This window comes from Squalius cephalus (genome assembly GCF_949319135.1).
Source record: "Squalius cephalus genome assembly, chromosome: 7".
NCBI lineage: Eukaryota > Metazoa > Chordata > Actinopteri > Cypriniformes > Leuciscidae > Squalius > Squalius cephalus.
Genome location: NC_137128.1, coordinates 16,222,340 through 16,245,474, shown reverse-complemented (window position 1 = coordinate 16,245,474; position 23,135 = coordinate 16,222,340). Strand labels below are relative to the sequence as shown.

The 23,135-nt window shown below is 41.9% G+C and overlaps 1 protein-coding gene across 1 annotated transcript; it reads right to left on the bottom strand.

The window, feature by feature from the left end:
* Window positions 1-18,993: 18,993 nt before the first annotated feature.
* ptmab (prothymosin alpha b) lies at window positions 18,994-22,663 on the bottom strand. The gene is made up of 5 exons (XM_079875880.1): window positions 22,089-22,663; window positions 20,108-20,170; window positions 19,937-20,018; window positions 19,750-19,838; window positions 18,994-19,640 (listed from the first exon to the last, which is right to left on the bottom strand). Exons 1-5 carry the CDS (start codon window positions 22,131-22,133, stop codon window positions 19,596-19,598), a joined length of 324 nt encoding a protein of 107 aa, XP_079732006.1. The 5' UTR covers window positions 22,134-22,663; the 3' UTR covers window positions 18,994-19,595.
* Between the last annotated feature and the right edge of the window lie 472 nt (window positions 22,664-23,135).

Below are 23,135 nucleotides of genomic sequence, written 5' to 3'. Positions count from 1 at the left end.
ACCCCTGCAGTCACGTCGAATAGGCCAGAAGTTCAGATACGACCCCTGCGGTCACATCGAGGTAGGCTGGAAGTTCAGATACGACCCCTGCGGTTGCGTCGAGGTAGGACGGAAGTTCAGATACGACCCCTGCAGTCACGTCGAGGTAGGCCAGAAGTTCAGATACGACCCCTGCGGTCGCGTCGAGGTAGGCCGGAAGTTCAGATACGACCCCTGCGGTCACGTCGAGGTAGGACGGAAGTTCAGATACGACCCCTGCGGTCACGTCGAGGTAGGACGGAAGTTCAGATACGACCCCTGCAGTCACGTCGAGGTAGGACGGAAGTTCAGATACGACCCCTGTGGTCACGTCGAGGTAGGCCGGAAGTTCAGATACGACCCCTGCAGTCACGTCGAGGTAGGACGGAAGTTCAGATACGACCCCTGCGGTCACGTCGAGGTAGGCCAGAAGTTCAGATACGACCCCTGCGGTCACATCGAGGTAGGCCGGAAGTTCAGATACGACCCCTGCGGTCACGTCGAGGTAGGACGGAAGTTCAGATACGACCCAAGCGGTCACGTCGAGGTAGGCCGGAAGTTCAGATACGACCCCTGCGGTCACATCGAGGTAGGCCGGAAGTTCAGATACGACCCCTGCGGTCACGTCGAGGTAGGACGGAAGTTCAGATACGACCCCTGCGGTCACGTCGAGGTAGGACGGAAGTTCAGATACGACCCCTGTGGTCACGTCGAGGTAGGCCGTTAGTTCAGATACGACCCCTGCGGTCACGTCGAGGTAGGACGGAAGTTCAGATACGACCCCTGCGGTCACGTTGAGGTAGGACGGAAGTTCAGATACGACCCCTGTGGTCACGTCGAGGTAGGCCGTTAGTTCAGATACGACCCCTGCGGTCACGTCGAGGTAGGACGGAAGTTCAGATACGACCCCTGTGGTCACGTCGAGGTAGGCCGTTAGTTCAGATACGACCCCTGCGGTCACGTCGAGGTAGGACGGAAGTTCAGATACGACCCCTGCGGTCACGTTGAGGTAGGACGGAAGTTCAGATATGACCCCTGCGGTCAAGTCGATGAAGGCCGGAAGTTCAGATACGACCCCTGCGGTCACGTCGAGGTAGGCCGTTAGTTCAGATACGACCCCTGCGGTCACGTCGAGGTAGGTTGGAAGTTCAGATACGACCCCTGCGGTCACGTTGAGGTAGGACGGAAGTTCAGATATGACCCCTGCGGTCAAGTCGATGAAGGCCGGAAGTTCAGATACGACCCCTGCGGTCATGTCGAGGTAATTTTCAGTTCAGATAATTTTACACATATAACATTTTTTTTCACTATATCATAGCTACTCGTTCTATTGTCTAACAAAAACAATATATGAAATGAGAACAGCTTTATTGGACATTCGGCTATATTATATTATATTATATTATATTATATTATATTATATTATATTATATTATATTAAAATACAGTATGTGAGCATGAATTTAGAGAGAAAACACAGTAGGCAGGCAGAACGCAAGTATGACGCGATGACGTCATGAAAATGCTAATTGATGTATGACATCATCTAGCGACTTTTAGGGAAGGCGTTAGCTACTTTCCTTTGAAAATAGTTGGCAACACTGCATGGGGGCTGCCCTTGAACTCTGTGCCAGTCCTGTTACTGCTATGGAAGTTGTCTCTAGATGTCCTGCCTGCCCTATTACAGCCATAGAGGCCATCTAAGAACTTTCTGCCTGTCATATTGCAAACACGGAGGCCATCTATGAGCACTGTTCCAGCCCTGTCACGGCCCTAGAGGCCACCTTTAACCTCTGTATGTTGTATGTTACCGATAATTTAGTCATTTTACATTTAGTCATTTAGCAGATCTGCCAGATCAGCCGTGGTGGTTTGCAGTTCCTTCCATACCGCCATGGTGGTTGTCAGTTTCGTCTGATTTGCTGTGGTGGTCTTCTGCTCCACTGTGGGGGCCTCCAGTTTCACCTACTCTGCTGAAGTGGTCTACAGTTTCGCTGTGGTTGTCTTCTGCTCCTCTGTGGGAATCTTCAGCCCTGTCTGCCTGGCTGTGGTGGTCATCTGCTCCGCCATGGTGGTCTCCAGCTCCTTTGAGGTGGTCTTAATCCAGCCTGCGTCAATCTGGCCACCTGCTCAGCCTGCTCTACTCTGGCCATCCGCCTGGCCAGCTCCAGCCTGCTCCGTCCTGGCTCCCCGATCCATCCAGTCTCCAGTCCTGCTTCCATTCCATAGACCTGACCCTCCGCCCCATCCCCGGATCCGCCTCCTTTCTACCTCCCTCCTGGACTTATTCTTGTTTTAGGAGCGTCTGAAAGCCACTCCTTTGAGGGGGGGTTATGTCACGATCCGGGTCTTTTGTTTTGTCTTGTTAAAGGACTTTTATGTTGAAATGCATTCTGAGTTTCCATTGTGACTGAGTTCCTTTCCTGTGTTTGGTTTCCATTCGTGTGTGTTGTCATATTAGTCACCATGGTCACCTTCATTAGTTCCAGCTGTTGTTAATTATCTACTCATTGCTTTGTGTATTTAAGCTCTTGCTTTTCAGTTAGGTTTTAGGAGTCGTTGTTGGTGTAGCATGAAGTTTACCTGGGGTTTTTGTAGCATGAAGTTTACCTGGGGTTTTTGTATGTTCCTGGTTCCCCTTCTGTGTTGTTTGGATTATTTCTTTATGCTCTCGATTGGATTATTTGCCTTGTTCTCTGGTCTGGATTGTTTATGTTTTGTCTTTTGTTATTAAATCTGTGTGAGCATTTGGATTCACCCTGGCCTCATTCTTGCACACCCGTTACAGAGTCAAAATATCAGATAATTTAAACTTCTAATGATAAGGCAAGGTTGTAAAATGCCACATGGTGCGACTCCCCAAAATGATATTCATTAATTAATTCATAATTCATGATATTTGTAAAAAAAAAAAAAAAAGAAAAAGAAAAAAGGAAATGTTATTTTTTTATTATATGTAAAATTACGGTTTAAATAATTACACCACATGACACACACAACATTACAGAATGATAAAAGATTTTTAAAATATGAAACCAATGTAAATACAAAAATACATTTCTAAGTACTTGGAGTCATGGTGGGTGTAAAGAAGCGAGCAATGAAGTAAAAGGAACAAAAACGGCCTTTAATATTTCAAAACAGAAAACTCAGGAGATCACTGGAGAACTAACAAACACAAAAACATGTATAACATAGATGATAATAGACACATGAACTAGGGAAACTCTTTATATACACAGAGGATGTAATCAAAAGAGAAACAGAACAGTTGTGTGGAATTAGGAACTATGGAAGCTAATTAACAAACAGGGAAATTAACTAGGAACTCAGGCAAACAGGAACAGAGCAAAAACTAAACTAAAACAGGACATACACGTTACAGTACACCATAAACAGCTGAAGGAGGACGAGGGGCTAGCAATGGGTAGGAAATAAGAGGAGATGGTGGAGGGAGAAACCAGGGTGGTGTTGATGGTGAGAGGATCCAGGAGCTAGAGGAGCCAGACGGGGACTTGGGAGGGAGTCTAGGGAGGGAGTAGCCATGGTGGTGACTTGGCTGACGATACCAGCAGGATGACTGATGGAGATATAGCCGATGGTTGTGGAGCCCAAGGCAAAGATGGAGAGCAGATGGGACTGTGCAACACCGGTGGTCCTGGAGGTCAAGGTGGAGCCGCAGTGACAAGTTTCCGAGGTGGAGCTAGGGTGCCAGAGGACTGAGGTGGAGCTGGAGGGAGGGCAGAGCCAGACAGAGCTGAAGGGGTAGAGAAGTCTGTGGCGCAGACAGAGCGATGTCTGATCAAGGCGGAGCCTGTGGGGCAAGGGAGCCCAATGGAGCTGTAAGGGCGATGGTATCTGGTGGAGCCGAAGAAGGAAGGAGCCAAGGTGGAGCCGACAGGTAGACGGGCTGAGGTGGAGTGACAGGATCAGCGGCTGGAGGTAAAGCCGGGGACCCTCCTGAATGGGCGGAGCTGGAGACCGGAAAACCCAAGGCAAATCCACACAATAGTGTCATTACAGGAGAAGCCGAGGTACTGAAGGAAATCAGCGAAGGCAGGGCTGATGGACTGGCGGACTTTTGAAGAGGAGGCTGGAGAGGGAGGCTGGGCGGGAACTCTGGAGACACAGAAGACTTTGAGCTGGTCGGGACCAACAGGGACAGGAGATTAAGACATCCCTAGGGATACCTTAAGGCATCCCTAGGGTTTACTAGGGATAAGTCATCATAAAAACAGTTTGCAGAGGCCAGCTGCAGCTCACCCTCAGTCGTGGGAGTGTGGACGGGGTCTTCCTCCATTCCCTCAAACTCCACTAATACTCCCATGGCAGCACATGATTTTGCTTAGTGCTCTTTAAAGGAGCTGGCTCGTGCATCGAGGCACGCTCGAGCTCTCCGTCTGTGGTGGGCTCTGCAGTCATGTCCGTGCAGCGGGGTTATGGCTGGCTGGGCTCTGGTGATGTCCTCCGCTGGGCTGATGGTCAACACAGATCCATTATTTACCTGCACCCACTCCACAAATGAGGCAAAATCCTCTTGAGGACCGTTCCCTGGGAGGTGTGCCTTGGACCAAGGACTGTTCCCTGGAGGAACACATGAGAGATTTTGGGGATTTGGCGTGCCTAATAGCTCTGTCTGGTCCTTCTGCTCCAGGCAGTTGTATGGCAGGAAGATCCTTTAGTGAGGGGCAGAGGGGGAAAAAGAAAAAAAAAAACGCAGCAAATAATCCTTTCTTGGTCCGTTATTCTGTCACGGTGGGTGTAGGGAAGCGAACAACAAACGAATAGGAACAAAAACAGTCTTTAATATTTCAAAACAGAAGATCGCTTGAGAACTAACAAACACATAACCATGTATAACATAGATGATTATAGACACATGAACTAGGGATACTCGGGGCTTATATACACAGAGAATGTAATCAAGAGAGAAACATAATAGGTGTGTGGAATTAGGAACTATGGAAACTAATTAACAAACAGGGAAATTAACTAGAAACTCAGGCAAACAGGAACAGAGCAAACAGTGAAAACGAAACTAAACAGGAAAGACACGTTACACTTGACACATGTTTTACACTTTAAAGATTTTCTCTAGCACCATGCTCTAACCCAATATTTATGAATATAATTATTTTTGGCATGTAGAGCAAGTAATTTAGAAACTAGTACACAATCTAAGTGACTTTTACAAATAAAGACATTATTCATTTAAATTTAAATATTTGGTTAGGGTATAAAAAAGCCAGTGGTAAGTCTTTTCTGCGTCTTAGACTATATTTCCACTGAGCTCAACGAATATAGTCTAGCCACATTACATTAATCCAACCAGAAAGGCAAAGCAAATCATAGTGTGAGTCTCCATTTTAAATATATGTGTGTGGTGCGAGAGTGTGCTTTGGGCGTTGACCCGGTCTGCCCAGCAATGACCACATCCCACATAAGGAGAAAGAGGCGTTGTGCCATAGAAGCCAGTGAATGAGTGCTGGTCAGAAGGCTGTTTCCCCTAATGGAAGGCACAGAGAGCCCTGGTGTCTGGTTGCTGTTGAGAAAGAGTGAATGGAAGGGGGAAAGAAAGGAGAGGGAACAACACCACAGAGCCTCCTTGGCAGTCTCGACTCGGCAACCGTGTACCAGGCTGTACAATAGCTTCCTCTGTTCAAGAAGAGAAAGTGCTAAGGGTTGGGCTCATTGTATGAATGTGAGTGTGTGTTAATGTGTGAGAGCTTGTGTTGCACTGCACACATATTTGTTTAAGCATGCGCACTGACACCTGAACACAATATGCACCAACACACCCTTTAGCGGCTCTCACAAGAGTCTCATAAAACCCTTAAGCTAGCCTGAAACTAGTCTATACTGTCAAAAATCCTTGGCCTACTACACCTTTGCATATTTTTCATACACCAATCTCTCTTTTCTACTAAATGTTCCTACCTAGCTGTCCTGGCAACAGCAACACAGTATGGTGGGGAGAAACATCAGGCCTGTTTTTCAAACAGCCATTGTGAATGACTTTAGTAATGTGATCTAATGACAAGTTGGAGTGGGCCCCTCTGAGAGAGGTCCCTGAAGTTTAAACACTTTAAGTGGGACAATTTAGTGGGCCAGTTTGTTTGTACTTCAAGGGTTAGTTCGCCCAAAAAACAAAAGAAAATCTGTCTTAATGTACTCACAATGTTGCTCCAAACTCATACTTTTTTTTTTTCATTTATCTTTGAAACACAAATTAAGATATTTTAATAAAAACCTGAGAGATTCCTGAGTCCCTCCAATTAAACATTGATCAGCGAACAGAAGCTCAACTGAACCTGCTTGACATTTGAGAACAAACCTATTTTTTTTCCAAATTTTTCAAAAACCTCAAATTTGCTGCGTAACACAAGAACACAACTATCCCTTTAATGAAAGTCTAATGGCTTGAGAAGAAGTGAAGGTGAGTAAATTAGATTTTCATTTTTTGGTGAACTATCCCTTTAAAGTACAATCTTGATGAGGCATAATTTCTCTGCATTCAAGAAAAGTTGAGTTAGAATGCTTACAGTGGGTCAGACTTGGGGAACAGAATGTAAACAAGCATAAATAAAACACATTGACAAAAAAAATATAAAAATAATTTTCTGGTAGTCAAAAGTTAGCGGACTTGGTGATGAACTATACTAGTAGTATTTCTAGTTCTGAGAAAAATTCTAGCATTATTTGTTTGCAGATGCCACTTGGTTTGAAATCTTAACCTCACTATAAATTCACCATATCATGTTTAAACATTAAATAAGCGCTCTGATTCAGTATGAAAGACATAACACACCAATGCTTAAACTACAAGAAATGGTAGACCCCTTGAACCCAGATTTTGCTCTCATCTGACCTGCCTGTTTGAGTAGAACCAGTCATTTGATGTTGCCTTTGGTTATGCTAATCACAAATTGCCTCTGCTTCCTTTTCTCCTACAGTGGAAATGAGCCATTCATTGTGTGTTCACATACATGCACTTCTCCTCCATTTCTCCTCCTATTGAAGCACACCTTTGAAGTCTTGCAATTGATGAAGCAATAAACCAGAGCAGAATCGTCTTGCATTTGTTCTCTTAAAGAACAGCAAACCAAAAATGTGATGTGTTTAGTATTTAGGAACAGGGAATATTGACCATTCAGTCTTGTTATGCAAGGTTTTACACAGCTTTATCACATGGCTCTGTGGAATACTTGATTCTGATTGGTCAATTGTGACATCCAGCGGTATGTTATTCCCAGAGAACAACCTATAAAAACTGTTAACACAGGCTCATCCGGGTAACTGAAGTAGGTGCTTTACGCTTGCTAGGAACGTTTTTTTCTTCGTGGAGGTTTTGCGTTTGGTGAGCTAAAATAAATGAAAACTCTTAATATTTTTTGCACAATATTATTTAATTATAATAATGTGGAGAGCAGGACTAGGCAGAGGGCCGTGAGAGAATGGCGCGAGAACGGCGGCGTGATTGCTAATGAGCAACACCTGTGAGACGCACTGGTCTCATATCTCTCACGGAGGAGCGGAAGTATAAAAGGAGGAGCGATGACAGTGAAGATCGAGAGAGGCCAGGCCTGGATTTTATTTGATGTTTGTTTTATTTGATGTGACAGCAGTTGTCCGTGAGGGGCTGCTGTCTTTTACTCTCGTTTTGTATTTGTTTTATTTTTGGTATTAAAATGTGTTGAATGTTCGCCGGTTCCCGCCTTCTTCCCACAATAACGAACTTCGTTACAAATAATAATTGAATTATGTCACCCGGGTATCGCAGAATCAATCTCTTGTTTCATACAAACGCATCTGCGGCCATTTTGCAAGGATTGTTTTATACACTGTAATGAATTATAAGATAACAAACAGAATACGATTTTTTCAAATCAATAGGATTTAAGCAAGAGCCTTTAGACTATAGGAATAGTGTGTGTATATATAAATAATGTATATATACAGCCTATGATTGGATCATTATTATGTTTCTAGCATGTTTTATGTTTTGCAACAGTTCTTCTAACCCTGATTGATAGAGTATATGGCTTTTCATTTCTTAAACAACCATGTAGGAAGACACATCATGGCCATATTCCAGGATGACAATGACAAGATTTATCAGGCTCGAATTGTGAAAGAATGTTTGGGAGGAGCATGAAGAATCATTTTCACACATGAATTGGCACCAGAGCTTAAATTCACTGAAAGTCTTTGGGATGTGCTGGAGGAGACTTAAGAGTGCTGGACTCTTGCATTGTCAATACAAGATCTGGACCAAAAATGTATGCACCTCTTGATGAATGATCATAACATTTATTTCCTTCCATCAAGAGGGAAGTGTACTGTATCATCCCATGGCTCTCAATCTAAAAAAGATAAAGAAAAAAGTTAGACCTTTTTACCTAGGCATTTTATACTGGCATCCATTATCAACCCAGAACAACCCATTATCCTTTGAACGCTCAGGTGGAGTGCCATATTAATAGCAATACTTTAAAATCACCATCAACTACCATTTGTTTCATAAACTATATGCCAGCAGGACTTGGTAGTTGATCAAATATGTGGTCTGCAACATTGCTCTGCTTATCAGAAGTCCGGATTACTATATAAAACAGATTACTAAAAGAAACATGTTCATCATTGTCTTTTACACCCGGTGTACTGTAAATCTTAAATCAACAGTATGCAGATAGTTGCTACTGAATATAGAAGACATGTTAATGATGGCCTGACAGGGTAAGCATGATGTCCTAAACCACTTTATCAGTTCCACAGAACTCAGGTGGTCTTCAGTTCGAGGGACTTCTGACCAAAGCAGCAAAGCTGCTTATGATGACACGGACAGTTCAAAATCCTCACTAAGCTGTTCTCACCAGACTTTAGACTCACAGGACAAGGAAGATGAATTTCTGCTTATTTGTGTTTTGTAGAAGTGTGGATGGCATTTAAAGAGACGGTAACACCTCGTCATTCACTAATGCACCTCGGTAAAGTGATTCTCATCAAGTTATTGAATAAAGTGGGCTTGGATAAGACAAGGCTCCACTGTCAGTCCCACAATTCACTGTGCAAGCATGTATTGGCAAAGCCAGTTCAGTTTTGTGAACTGGGGGGGTACCTAAGGCAAAAAAGACTGGGAAACACGGTTAAAGTACACTCATAAAAAGTTACTAATGTACATTACTGAACAATGACAATGCAAATAAAATGACAAGATTAGTCTGAGCAAATCAGTACATGGCATAGGGCCATGTTTGACACATAATGCAGCTCCCAGGTCTTACTGGATGCCTGTCTGCAATGATGTGGCAGGCTGTGACATGCAACACTACTACAACAACATGATATTCAAGATCATTGACTTGCCAGGCCTGTGTGGAAACATTGATTGTGTTTCCATGGGCTGTGCTGACCTCTGCTGACCCCTTCCTGAATTAGTTAATCTCACAACAGGGTGAAAGCAAGGCCATTTACAGTTTAGTTGGACAGTTGTTCTCTTGCTTTTTTATTTTGCATCAAATGTATTGCAATATGTTTAAGCACCCCAGACTGGGGCCTACGTCTACATTAATCCAGATACATTTGAAAACAGCGTTTTCATTTCAAAACGCTCTCCGTCCACACTAGCGTTTTCAAGCGTTTTCCACACTGAAATGTCGGAAAACTACATTGCAGTCACCAGAAGTAAAAAGCTAAAGGTAGGGTATAAACAAACTACACCACAGTCCCATGAATTCAACGTCACATCACTAAGTTTCTGACAACTCTTTCAGATTTGATCTAAAAACATTTTTCGAGAATGTTTGAGTTAGACTAGTTTATAAGAGCTAAATTCACCGCATCGCATGCGTAAAACCTTGTAAATGCTCACTGAGATGATACAGATGGAACAGACAGACATAAAGTTCTCATGCTGTTCCACTGGCAGGATTATTTTATCTAGCAAAATATCTCACCATTCACTGATGCATCCAGGTCACACTCAGTCACTATTATACGTTTGGTCTAAAATGCAACTGCTCTCATGTTTTGCTGTAGGACAGCAATTTTCTGTCATCTTTGCAGGGCTGCGATGAAGAGTGTACAAAGTAAAATATATTTAGCAACAGTGTGAAAGTAAATAGCACATAACAGACACAATACCAGTATAAACATTCATCGGTTCAATAAGCGTCACATGACTAAACGTCATCGTTTTTAAATACCTCCGTTTTCACAGTCTACACTACAACGCAAAAATGCCATTTTCAAATTTATCCACTTGGGAAAGCGGTTTCAAAAAGCTCAGTTTTCGTTGACGTAAACGGAGAGAAAAATATGCGTTAGTGTGGACATTGCCTGGAATGGACATAATAGCACTGGCTTGACCAGTGCAGGTATGACGTAAATTTGTAAGCCAAATCGGGAAAACGAATTAGCATTTTGGCACTTCCGGTTCCATCGTCTTGAAGTCAATGGGTTTTTTGGTTAAATGGCTGAAATAAGGCCAAGACACTTTCAAGACATAATATACATTAGTATTACCCCACTCGTGGTTTATTTTAAGCTGTTTCGCGCCATGAAAAAGGCGGTTGTTAACAAGAGGTTAAATGGGACCACAGAGGCTGTCGGGGACATTAAACGTCATCACACTGAACAGTCCGCTTTTACAGCCTCGTTATGCTTATTGTGCTCTTATAAACTATTCTTACTCAAACGTTCTGGGAAAATGTTTTAGATAAAAACTGAGAAGTTTAGAGGTGGTGATGTTGAATTCATGGAACCGTGGTGTAGTTCGTTTATAGCCTACCTTTAGCTTTTTACTTCTGGAGACTGCATTCAAATTCATAAAAGTTGTGTTCATCTGTGATAATTAACTTGATGGACAAAACGTGTAAGTATCATAAACTTTTTTTGATCACAGAGCTTGTTTTTAGCGATAATCCAAAAGCCTATGGAAAAGTCCTATTGGGTTTTCGTCAAGGGAACCAACTGCCGGTTGGCCTACAAAGTGACGTCATTCTTGCACCACTCAGTTTGGGTCGAACCTGTTTGTTCAACCAATAGCAGAAGGGACGTGTGTTTGAAGCAGAGAGACGGACAGAAGGACAGATAGACAGATAGATAGATAGACAGGTTCAGGTGGCACACTCTGCTGAACGCTCTGCCAACTCAGCTGGAACCTGTAACTCTTTCATCATCATAAGCACACACACAGCTTGCTGGATCAACAACCTGCTCACACCACTGGTCCACTGCCCTTGAAAACATTCACCCTTACTCATTACACATCTCTTACAAATGCTTTATTCCATGCTGTGCTGGGCGTATAACCTTGGTGTTACCAAATCAGACTCAATTCAATAAAGAGCAACTCAGGCATTGTAGTGAAGGAATCCTTCTCCCTTCACCTAATCTATTCCTTTCTATAATGAAGTATGAATATGAATCTGATCTTTAACCTCAGTATCTCAGATCATATTGTGAGGGGAAGGGTGATAATTCATTTGTGGCTCCTTTAAGGAATGATCGGGGAATATCAGTCTGCCCTTCTCGAAGTGAATTATTGGCTGTTTCGTTGAGCTGAAGAATATGAAGGACATCTGTTGGCTACACGCCGAATGTGCCTGCATCAGAAGATACAGTTTTCCAAAGAAGAGGCGTTGTTGCTCATACATAACTCATGCAACACTAAGCTTGAATGATACCTCAAATCGTGCAGCTTGTTGAGGAAATGTATGCTATTACTTGAAACAGGGACCTGGGGAATAGGGATCAAAATTGAATAGAGACTTGGGTGAGCCCTTTTGACTTAGGCCAATAAGAAACCACCAAGAATGCCAAGCAAACACCAAAGCAACTGCATAGCAACGCCCTGGCAACAACCCACAACATGCTAACATCGTGGTGCCACGTTTATCAAGCAAGCAACACTTGCTTCAAAATAGGTTAAAAAAAATCTGTTTGCAACAATAAAACTTCCATTTATTCAAGGGTAAATTTAGCTATAATAAGTCCCAAATGGCATGATGGGAGGGTGAGAGATGGGAGGTTTTGTCAATTTATTATCCAAATTACACAGAGAATTTATATCATTTTTAAATAGTATTGCCACAGAAACGCATAATTTCAAGTCCTTGGACGTGAACAGCTCCGAATTGAAAATCTGGGTTGTTTTCTAGACATGGCGTGAATGCACCATTTGCTTCACCAACAAAAATAGTTCCAAACAAACAAAGTTAAATGGTGCATTCACGTCATGTCAGAATAGATGACACTGACAAATTGGAGCTCTGAGAAAATTGCCAGTTTACAAGTTGTAATTACGAGTTAGAGAAGTGAATGTTTTTTATAAGTCTGAATTCTCATTATTACAGTAATTTCGATACGACATGAATGCAAGAAAGCAGGAACAGCCGTTACATCTCCAAACAACAAGCAGTTGTGGACTGAACTAAATAGTGGCTGCATCCGAAATCGCATACTTCCCATACTAGTAGGCGAAAAACAGTACGTGACAAACAAAGTATGTCCGAATTCACAGTACTCATAAAAGAGTAGGCAAAAAGTACCCGGATGACCAACTTCCCCCAGTGAGATTCTGAAGTGTGCAAAGGATGGACACTTTACTATCTCATATAATGAATACTTTACTATCCCATGAGGCCACGGGAGAGGATTTGTGAATGACAGTGAAGCGACGTAACTGATGGTGGTAGGTCACATGATAATGACAACATGGTAAATGTAGTACATCCAGATTCATAATATACAGAACATACTTTTTTAGTAGTTGCGAAGTAACTCAGAGTTTTTACAGTCGCAATGAAACGGAAGTAGCGACAGATCTTTTCTTCTGTATTGTGATGTACATAAAAGTTTAATGGACTAAATGATTGGAGAATCTATCGCATTTAGCGGAAGATCCGGTTATGACATTTTGGCTGAACATTAGGTTAAAAAAAAACAAGAAAAAAGGAAACATACAAATAATTTGTCGCCACCTACTGGTGTAGCGATTCAACCTACAGCTGAAAAATCCCACCACTAATGCACTGACTGATCGTCTGCTTGAAACACACCAGCATAAACAGTGTAATGATACAAACAGAGAAAACTCCCAATGCTAAATATCAGCACTCAAATTTGATGACCAGAACTGAGTTTTGTACAATATTTATTAACTTTAACAGTAAAAGAGACTGTTCCTGGATTAAAGGCTAGCTTCTACTTGCAGCATATCGTGCAGCTTGCCCTGTGATCTGACAGCAAGATATGACAAAAGTGCTGAGACGGAAGACAGAAGACACAGACACACAGGATATCAAGTAAGCCGATTACCAGCCAAGCTCAGAATAGGATCAGTGCGGGTGTCACACACACAGACAACACAGACACTCAGAGAGACACAATCTTGTCCATGAGCTCACATACACACACTCACAGGCTCACACACAGACTCAGATGCCGGCACCTGGAATCCTACCAAAATCTAATATTAGAAAGCAAGAGTCATTTCCTATGGTTCAGAGGTGGGAGGAGATGACGTCATCTACTGTTATCCATCCAAATCGCTCCATGCATGAATAGAAGAGGAAGAAATGTGTGGAGGGTCCTGGGTCCTTCCTAACCCCACTCTCTAAATGCCCTGAACTTCCATTATTGTTCAGTTTCATATTAATAATCAGAGACACAACCTTCCAAAAACAAAAGAGGAGGACCCAATACTTTCATCCCTACACATGAAGGGTCCTATCCTTCATCACTCTCACCCACCCTATAGGGTGAGGTGTACACACCCTTAAACTCACAATATGAGTATGTATATTTGGCCTTTTATACTTTGCTTCCTAAGCTGTCTAATAAACACTGTATAGAAATATTGCTGGCCCTTTGATGAGTGGCTTTTGTTCCCCTTGTGTAATTTGCTATAGATAAGGTGTCTGCTAAAAGAAATATATATATAAATAAATGAATAAAATAAATAAATAAATGTAATGTAATGTAAATGTTAACTAAGATGCATATCCTATAAAGGATGAAATCAAAAGTTACATATTTGGTTTGGGGGAGGCCTTAATGTCTGTGCCTCCAGGAACCTTCAAGCCGACACTAGGTAACTCTCAAATTGTTTTATACTCACCGGCTACTTTATTAGGTACACCTGTTCAACTGCACATAAATGCAAATATCTAATCAGCCAATCACATTGCAGAAACTGAATGCATTTGTAGACATGGTCAAGATGATCTGCTGAAGTTCAAACTGCGCATCAGAATGTGGAAAAAAGGTGATTTAAGCGACTTTAAACATGGCATGGTTGTTGGTGCCAGACTGGCTGGTCTGAGTATTTCAGAATCTGCTGATCTACTGGGATTTTCACACACAACCATCAGTAGGGTTTACAGGGAATAGTCAGAAAATGAGAAAATATCCAGTGAGCGGTGGTGCCTTGATGATGCCAGAGGTCAGAGGAGAATGGCCAGACTAGTTTGAGCTGATAAGGGCAACAGTAACTCAAATAACCACTTGTTACACCCGAAAAGTATGCAGAAGAGCATCTCTGAACGCACAACATGTTAAACCTTGAAGCAGACGGGCAACAGCAGCAGAAGACACACACCGGTGACACTCCTGTCAGCTGAGAACATGAAACTGAGGCTACAATTCACACAACTCACCCAAACTAGATAATAGAAGATTGGAAAAACATTGCCTGGTCTGATGAGTCTGGATTTCTGCTGTGACATTCAGATGGTTTGGTCAGAATTTGGCGTACAACAACATGAAAGCATGGATCTGTCCTGCCTTGTATCAGTGGTTCAGAATGCTGGTGGTGTAATAATGTGGAGGATATTTTCTTGGCACACTTTGGGCCCCTTAGTACCAATTGATCATCGTTTAAATACCACAGTCTACCTGAGTATTGTTGCTGATCATGTCCATTATGGCCACTGTGTATCATCTTCTGATGGCTACTTCCAGCAGGATAACATGCATGTCACAAAGCTCAAATCATATGTCACAAAGCTCAAATCATCTCAAACTGGTTTCTTGAGCATGACAGTGAGTCACTTAACTCAAATTGCCTCCACAGTCTCCAGATCTCAATCCAATTGAGCACCTTTGGGATGTGAAGGAACAGGAGATTCGCATCATGAATGTGCGGTCGATAAATCTACAGCAACTGCGTCATGCTTTCATGACAATATGGATAAAAATTTCTGAGGAATGTTTCCAGCACCTTGTTAAATCTATGCCATTAAGAATTAAGGCAGTTCTGAAGGCAAAAGTGGGTCCAACCTGGCACTACCAAGATGTCCCTAATAAAGTGGCCGCTATTGCCTGACACATGATGACGATGTGAGAGCCGTGCAAGTGTGCCACCTAGTGGGCAGAGAACGACATGTCTACAGGACACACAACCTGCAGAGAGGAGAGCATCTCTGGCTTCCCTACATGACTGAAAAAAATCATATACTGTATGTACATAAATGCACATTTTAACTCAAAACTGCATTCTTTATCATAAACTCATGAGAAAAATTCTACATAAGAAAAATCAGGGAGACTGTTTCAGCCCATGAAATGAGATGGTTGCTGTGTTCATTAATCCTAATTATTTCACCTGAACACTAATACAGGGGGACCACTTGCATCTCAACTTTCTCTCAAAGCTATCGTGTTTCACAAGGACACTCATTACACTTAATCTCATGGGCTGGACAAGCAGCCACAGCTTTGCCTTTAGGGACAATTAACAGCGTCCCTTGCCATTTGTTTTCTGTGGCACTTGTCGTATCCAACACAAGATGTCCCTTGACTATACGTTACTAAGCAAAGGCTGCTTTGGTTCAAAAAAGGTGGGGTAACAAAAGGCGAGCTGGTGTGCATGTGTGATGGGGGTGGAGAAACAGAGATGGTGGGGGAGGAAAGTAATGATAGTAGTGTTGATGGTGATGATGGTTGGTGGGTGGGGTGGGGTGGGGTGGTGTGGGGGGGTTCTCCACCCCCAAATACACACCCCCACCAATCCCCAATTGAATGCATCAACGGGTACAGCTGGTCATGTCTCTGTTTTAAAAAAGCAACTGCCACCTGCATTTGTATAGGATTTGGAGACAAAGACTTTGGAACTTACCGTGGCTAGAATGTAAAGTTTGACTAACAATTGCTCAGTGACGGTTGGAAGGAGAGGGGAACATTCTTGAAGAATCATGTAAATACCATGAACTATGAATATGGCACTCTTTCAGTACCATAATATATAATAAGTACGTGTAGTCATACAAAGGTTATTCGACAATATCAACATATAGTTTAAAAATAAAACTTTAAATAGTTTCAAATAGCAATTCTCATTAAAGCTAGGACATCTGGTTTAACCCATATTTTTTAAACATGATAAAACATGATCACTTGCATTGTGTTCCGTTATAAAATATATATATATATGTAGGCCTACTGTGTGTTATGGGACGTAGGCTAGCTAACGCGTTTCCAGTTAAAAGAAGTGACGCCTCTCATATCAAGTTTTTAACATAAAGAACGCGTTCTGGGTGAAGAACTGACCCTTTCTCTCCATTCCTCTTGTCTTCTTTTCTGTGACGTAGCTGGTGTGCGATGCCTTTGGGTGCCAGTAGGCGACAGAAGAGGACGGTGAATTTTAGCGAGTCAAACGGTTGACGATTTATTTATGGGATGCGCGCGCTTCAGTTTGTCACATCCACCGAGAGCTCGTGCACGCACCGCGCTGTTGGAACTTGGAAATGTTAATGAGGACATTTACCATTTTACACGAAGCTCAGCATGACGTGGACAGTGTTTTACCAGTGGTTCGTCAGTTTTAAATAGCTGTAAAGCGTTTTAGTTTCCCATTAGTCAGTCAAAATGAAAAAAGTATTGATTATGGAAAGATTTTTAAACGGGATATCCATCGATTCTGGCTGTTTTATTACGTCTGCGCATCTGGTAAGATAATTATTTTATAAATATTGGGAAATGTCGAAAAGACGACTTTAATTTGAACTTTTGTATCCGAAATCTTTAAAAGTCTGCAAGCTGTAAAATAGAGCGTTGCAGTTTCACTTCTTTCACAATTTGTTAACCAACTTTTGCTGCTGTGTTTCAATTAGTGTACGTTTTTAAATACTCACTTCCTCATTTCCACTTCATCCCAGGTTGTAACCGAGGTGTCTATCCAAGTATTTAAGCATTATCACAAACTTTATTATAGGCTACGTGAGTCTAGTCGATGTGCTATTTGTCAGACTAATATGCCACTGAATTTCAGGAGCCAACATTTTGACGTGCATTTACATGTAGTATTTGATAGATCGGCGTCATGCTGTTGTCACATACCAGCAGTGGTGCTGAAACCTCAAACACTCAAGCTGCTGCCTGCATATTGAGATGCACTTCAGTGAAGGCTGGTATATTGAGGTCGGTTGAGGCTGGTCGACATCTGTCATCCGGTCTAGACTGAGCAGCTCCACTCTTATCAAGATCAAAGCACATGCTTGCAATGCACGCTGGGAAATGTGTTTGAAAGAGATGCCAAAATGTGAGGTGAAATGTTAAATTCAACATGTAACGTGGATTATTTCGTATTTTATACAAAGTTGCTGTTTTCTGAGGTGAATTCTGTATTTTTCTGTCCCATTACACCCTACATTTCTCTGTAGAAAGAAAAAAGTCATAATGTGGCTTAGTCTCAAACACATCCACACTCATTCACGTCTAGACAACAAGCATTCAGCCTCCTAAAACTTGACCCTGACATATTAGCTTGAAATAGACGCCTTCTTAGACATGACATCAGCCGGTGTTTTAGCCAAACACATACACACATTCAGTTCACGTCAACTGAGCCAAATGACCTGCGTTTATAAGCCTAGTGGGGAAATCTCCGGCAGCTGTGCGAAGGCGGCGAGGATGCAGATGTGAGTGTATGCGTGTGAATGGGATAGTTCATCCTAAAAGGAAAATTCTGTCATTAATTACTCACCCTCATGTCGTTCCTACCCGTAAGACTTTCATTCATCTTCGGAACACAAATGAAGATCTTTTTGATGAAATCTGAGAGATTTCTGTCCCTCCATTGACAGCTACGCAACTACCACTTTGAAACGCTTCAAAACGATCATCATAAAACTAATCCATGTGAATTGAGCGGTTTAGTCCAAATTCTCTGAAGAGACTTGATCGCTTTATATGATGAACAGATTGAATTAAAGCTTTTATTGACATTTAAACATTAATCAGCGAACATTAACAAGCTCAACCGTGCTGGATGAACCTCATTGGCTCTTGCACGTCACGCTGTCAATGGAGGGACTGAAACCTCTCAGATTTCATCAAAAATATCTTCATTTGTGTTCTGAAGAGGAACTAAAGTCTTGCGGGTTTGGAACGACGTGAGGTTGAGTAATTAATAACTGAATGTTCATTTTTGGGTGAACTATCCCTTTAAATGCATGCTTCCAGCAGGATCCCTTCTATAGCAATAAGTGTAAAATCAACCTTTATCACACCTATCAGGTTAGGTTGTGTTAAATCTGAAGGAGCAGGATGGCTTTTAGGAAATTTATTTTATTTGGTTGAGAACTAAAAAAAAAACATCAATGGCACTTGACTTTTTTAGTTTTTCCAGAGTGCTGCAAATGAAGCACAGCTTTTATGCAAACATGCCAGTTTGGGCATCTATCTGATGTACTTTTGTATAATAACTTCATATCATGTTGTACATACATAGTTTGGGCGGTCTCATGAAGCTGCTTTTACTGAACCACATAAAATCTATTCATTTCCTTTATACATTGGGTTTAGAAAGTAGTTTCGGAAAGCTCAATCTTAAATGGGACAAAGTTGAGTGTAGTGTCTCATGAACTGAATTAATAGGTAGAGTGCATCAAATGTTAATTTGAGTCATTGAATATATATTTTCAATGTTTCCTTGCATAATTTTATGTGATTTTGAAACAAAAAATATTGATATAACTCACAAAATAAAAGTTAAGTTTATTGTTGAACAACAAACTCCACACATACAACAAACAGGCCAAGGTAAAACAAATAATGCAGACAAAACAAAGTCAAAAGAAACCAAAACTCCTTTTTTCTTTGGCCTAGCCCTCCCATACAAAAACTAGTTTATGGTACAACTAGTTATGGTACAACTAAAGTTCATACATAAAATTTACTGGAATGCTCTGAGTTCAATGGCTGTTGATTTTATACATGTTGTCTTTATGTTGAAATATTGAGACATGGTCAAACAAGTAAAATTTCATAAAGAAGCACCGTTTTGGTCACAGGAGATCACGATAAAGTGGCTGACCTCTTCACAATATGTACAAAAATATAAAATGTAAATAAAAATACAAACAAATCCTTGTCTTGCTTATTTCATTGCGAATGCTGGAAATCTGAGTTGTGGTCGGTCCTCTAGAAAATTTTGAATTGGGGGTCAGTTGGTTGACATGGGTGACGAACTTGAAAATGACCATGTTTTATGTATTTGAGTCCTTAATGCCACTGGCTCCAACGGTTGGGTTAAAGCAGAGGCGTCTACACCTGCTCAGCAATATGAAAATCCTTTAATCATCATCATCCTTCTTCTGCTTCTTGGGGTCGACATCATCCTGAAAGAAAAGGGGGATTAGAAAATTAATTACTCGAACTGTGACAAAAAGTGGAAACCACCATCACTCGGTTCCAGTATTCTTTTGGTATAGCAGTTCATGATTGTACCTCATCATCTTCATCATCATCTTCAGCAGCCCGTTTTGTTCCTCCACCTAGCTCGTCATCATCTTCATCCTCGTCCTCATCCTCATCACCTGCACAAAATGATCATCAGCCACAATTAAAAAAAAAAAAATCTTTGAATAAATTTGTCATCATGGCAGTAAATTGTGAACATTAATGCTGCACCCACCCTCTCCTTCCTCTTCGTCTTCTTCATCTACCTCATCGTCTTCCTCATCATCAATTTCAGGCTCTCCGTTCTCTTCATTCTCCTATTAACACGTTTAAAAGAAAAAAGGTCAGTGCATGTTCTCCATTGAACACCAAAGTATGAATAGTAGAGAACACTGCATTTAATTACCTTTCCATTAGTGGCATCTTTTCCATTTTCCTTCTCCTCAAGGAGCTTCTTCTCTTTCAAGTCCTACAAAAAAAAAAAGTATTTCTCTTTACTAAATCATTAAACTTTGTCAGATTAGAGCCTTCTGTGCTCAATAGGCAGAGTCAATGCAGATTACGACTGGCGTGAGCAAAACGCCCCCTATGCGCACAAATTTAAATTGCATCTCTAATGACGCCCCTCTGACATTGACGCCTGATTGGCTGCCGCAGAGAAGTGTGCTGTCCATCATCGACTCATGCTCCCTCCCGCCTCCTATCGAGAGAGCTCGTTTGTAATCGGACACTTTAGTGAGGCTCGGCGGCTGTGGGTATTGTAAAAGCAAATGCATTAAGCAACCATATTTTGGCGTGTACGCACTTGCTTACATCGCAGCTTCAGAAAACAAAAGCTTAAAACGTCAAACAAGCTGGATAATTCAGAACCACGGAATTGTGGTTCCGCGATCTGATGCCGAACTCTAATGAAAGACAAAGAAGCGCACGCGTGGCTTGCAATCTTATCCATCCCGAACACGAACACGACAGAGTTCGGCACGCACGCAAACACCGCCGTCACGTTAACCTGGATTTAGTTCGCGCAGTCGCAGAATTGACAAGAAACCGTAGGCAAAAAAAAAAAAAAACACAACCCGTCAAAAATGTCAGAATATCGTGTGCTCTTTGAATTTGCTTTGAGGGTTCTTGTTTTCAATTAAAGCCCTGTCAAATACAGTTAAATGAGCCTTACCCATGCAAATATTTGCATTAGTTCGTTTATATAATCTTTAGCCCTTAAGCCGTTTATCAACCACATCAACTTGGACCGCCCCCTTAAATTCACCGACGTCTCTGGCTTCAAACTAGTAAACCAACAAGCCCACGTTGCCGTCGCACTACATGGAAAAATAGAAACTCGTTGGAAATTCATAAGACAGCTTAGTCGATCTCTGGGCTTGCATATCAGCTGCCTCTGTGAGTGTAAAGGGCTTTTGAGTACGAGACAACGGCACCACAATTTACAACCTAGTCACACAGTTCGGGTAACATTACAATTTCTTCGCTTGTTTATTATATAAACTTCAAAAATGTGTTATTTGCCTTTGAAAACCGATGCACTGCAGCGTTAATCCAAGTTCCGCGTAGCCTATCGGCTGCATCAGAATCAATCGCTTTCGGACATGATGATAAACCCGAACAGCGGTAATTCGAAGTAACTTGCTTCTTTAATCCCGTCAAATGTGCATTCAATTCTATTTTTCTTTATCATACGCGAGATTTCCTATCGGTTTAGGCTTAAAGCCGCCTAGACAAACCGGCAAACTTTCAGCCCAGAAGCTATCGACCGATCAACGCGTTCTCAAACCCGCCGTAATGCCACAAACTAACCGGTAATGAATGAACGGATTTAGGAATAAATGAGTGCTCAAAACGTTGTTGTACGGAAATGTACATAATCCATAAAACCATAGGACAAGCAAAACCAGCATATTGTGTAACATATTTGGCTATTTATGCATGTTTAAGGATCTGGAAAGCGAAATAGAAAGAATAACAGGTTTCTGGATTTATCGCGCTAAAACAGTTGACGTCTCCAGCGCACATCAACGCCGTTCAAAGGGGAACCGACACGCTTGTATAAACAAAGAACCCGCGCGCGCAGACTGTTACATTCCGGACAATGAGAAATTGCGTTTGAATGTGCTCTCATTCCGCACGCGCTATTGAACTAGTTACAATGTAGGTTATCCCATTTGAAGTTCTCATCACAATGCTTCAATTTAAAATCACTTACGGAGCAGTTATCGCGTACTTTTGCTTTAATTAATCAACGCTTCTTTCCGACTACAGCCCAAAATAGCCTACGCGTTCGCGTTAAATCTGAACTAGGAGACAAATGAAAGAAAGAAAATGTTTGTTTTTTTAAATGAGAATTTAGTTTATCGAGAGGCATCTGTTCTTACCTTTGCGGAGATTTCTTTCGCGGAGTCAACCTTCGTATCGGCCATAATTAATATTATGTATCAATAAAATTCGGAACGCAGGAAAATGCGAGAATAATCCTCCTCTATCCTCCAATAATCACTATTGTAATGAAGCTTTCTTATGCCGACGGCATGTGATGAAGGAGGCTTTAATATAGATTTGTGGGCGGGGCGTGAGAGGCGGTCGGCTGTATTTGATTGGTTGGTGGACTCCGAGGGGTGTGTTTTCAAGGCAATAGAGTGGAACAATGGAAAGTATTTCCAAACGTAAAAGGACACACCCCCAGCCGGTATTTCAACAGAGAAGACACACCTCCTACCTCCGCTTTTCTCGCTACAGACAGAGCTGTGCAACGCAATTCCACATTTCCTCAACAAATCCGTTGATACGACATACTAACTCTCACATATGAAGTCGTGCCTCTCTTTTAAAGTTCATGAAATTAATTAGTTAACAAATGTCGTCTGTCCATGAGTTGCTAGAGTTATTGACCCCTAAATCACCCCCAAACACGGCACCTACTATTATAGCATAGATAGGTGGTCGATATGCCAAAGCACACTACGGAAATGTTGTTTTTTGAGCACGTATAGGAGGGGTGGCACTTGGAGCTGTTTTCATGCCAGATGCAGCCCCTCCCCTTTCCGTCAATTTTGCACTAAACTTAGCACTTGAGTAAACGCAAAAACAGCTCTTTTCACCGCTGCCTTCTTTCACCTGACAAACGAAAGGAGAAAATGCGCACAAACCAGCTAAATCTTTAGCAGGCATCCCGTTTTAGTTGCAGAACCCCTTTCAAAACAGGAAACCCGTGTTTAGATCATAGTTTGATTTTTATTACCGAGAAAAAAACTAACCACACGACGTAAGAAGCTGCAACCAATGGAAACGCGTCTTCTGCAAGTTGGGCTCTGTAAATAATACTGTTAAAAATGTATTTTCGAATCATTAACAACACACGGTTTGTGCTGTATTATTTGGGATGAGAGTAGCGTTTAAACAAAGCAGAAGCCATAACCTCGCCG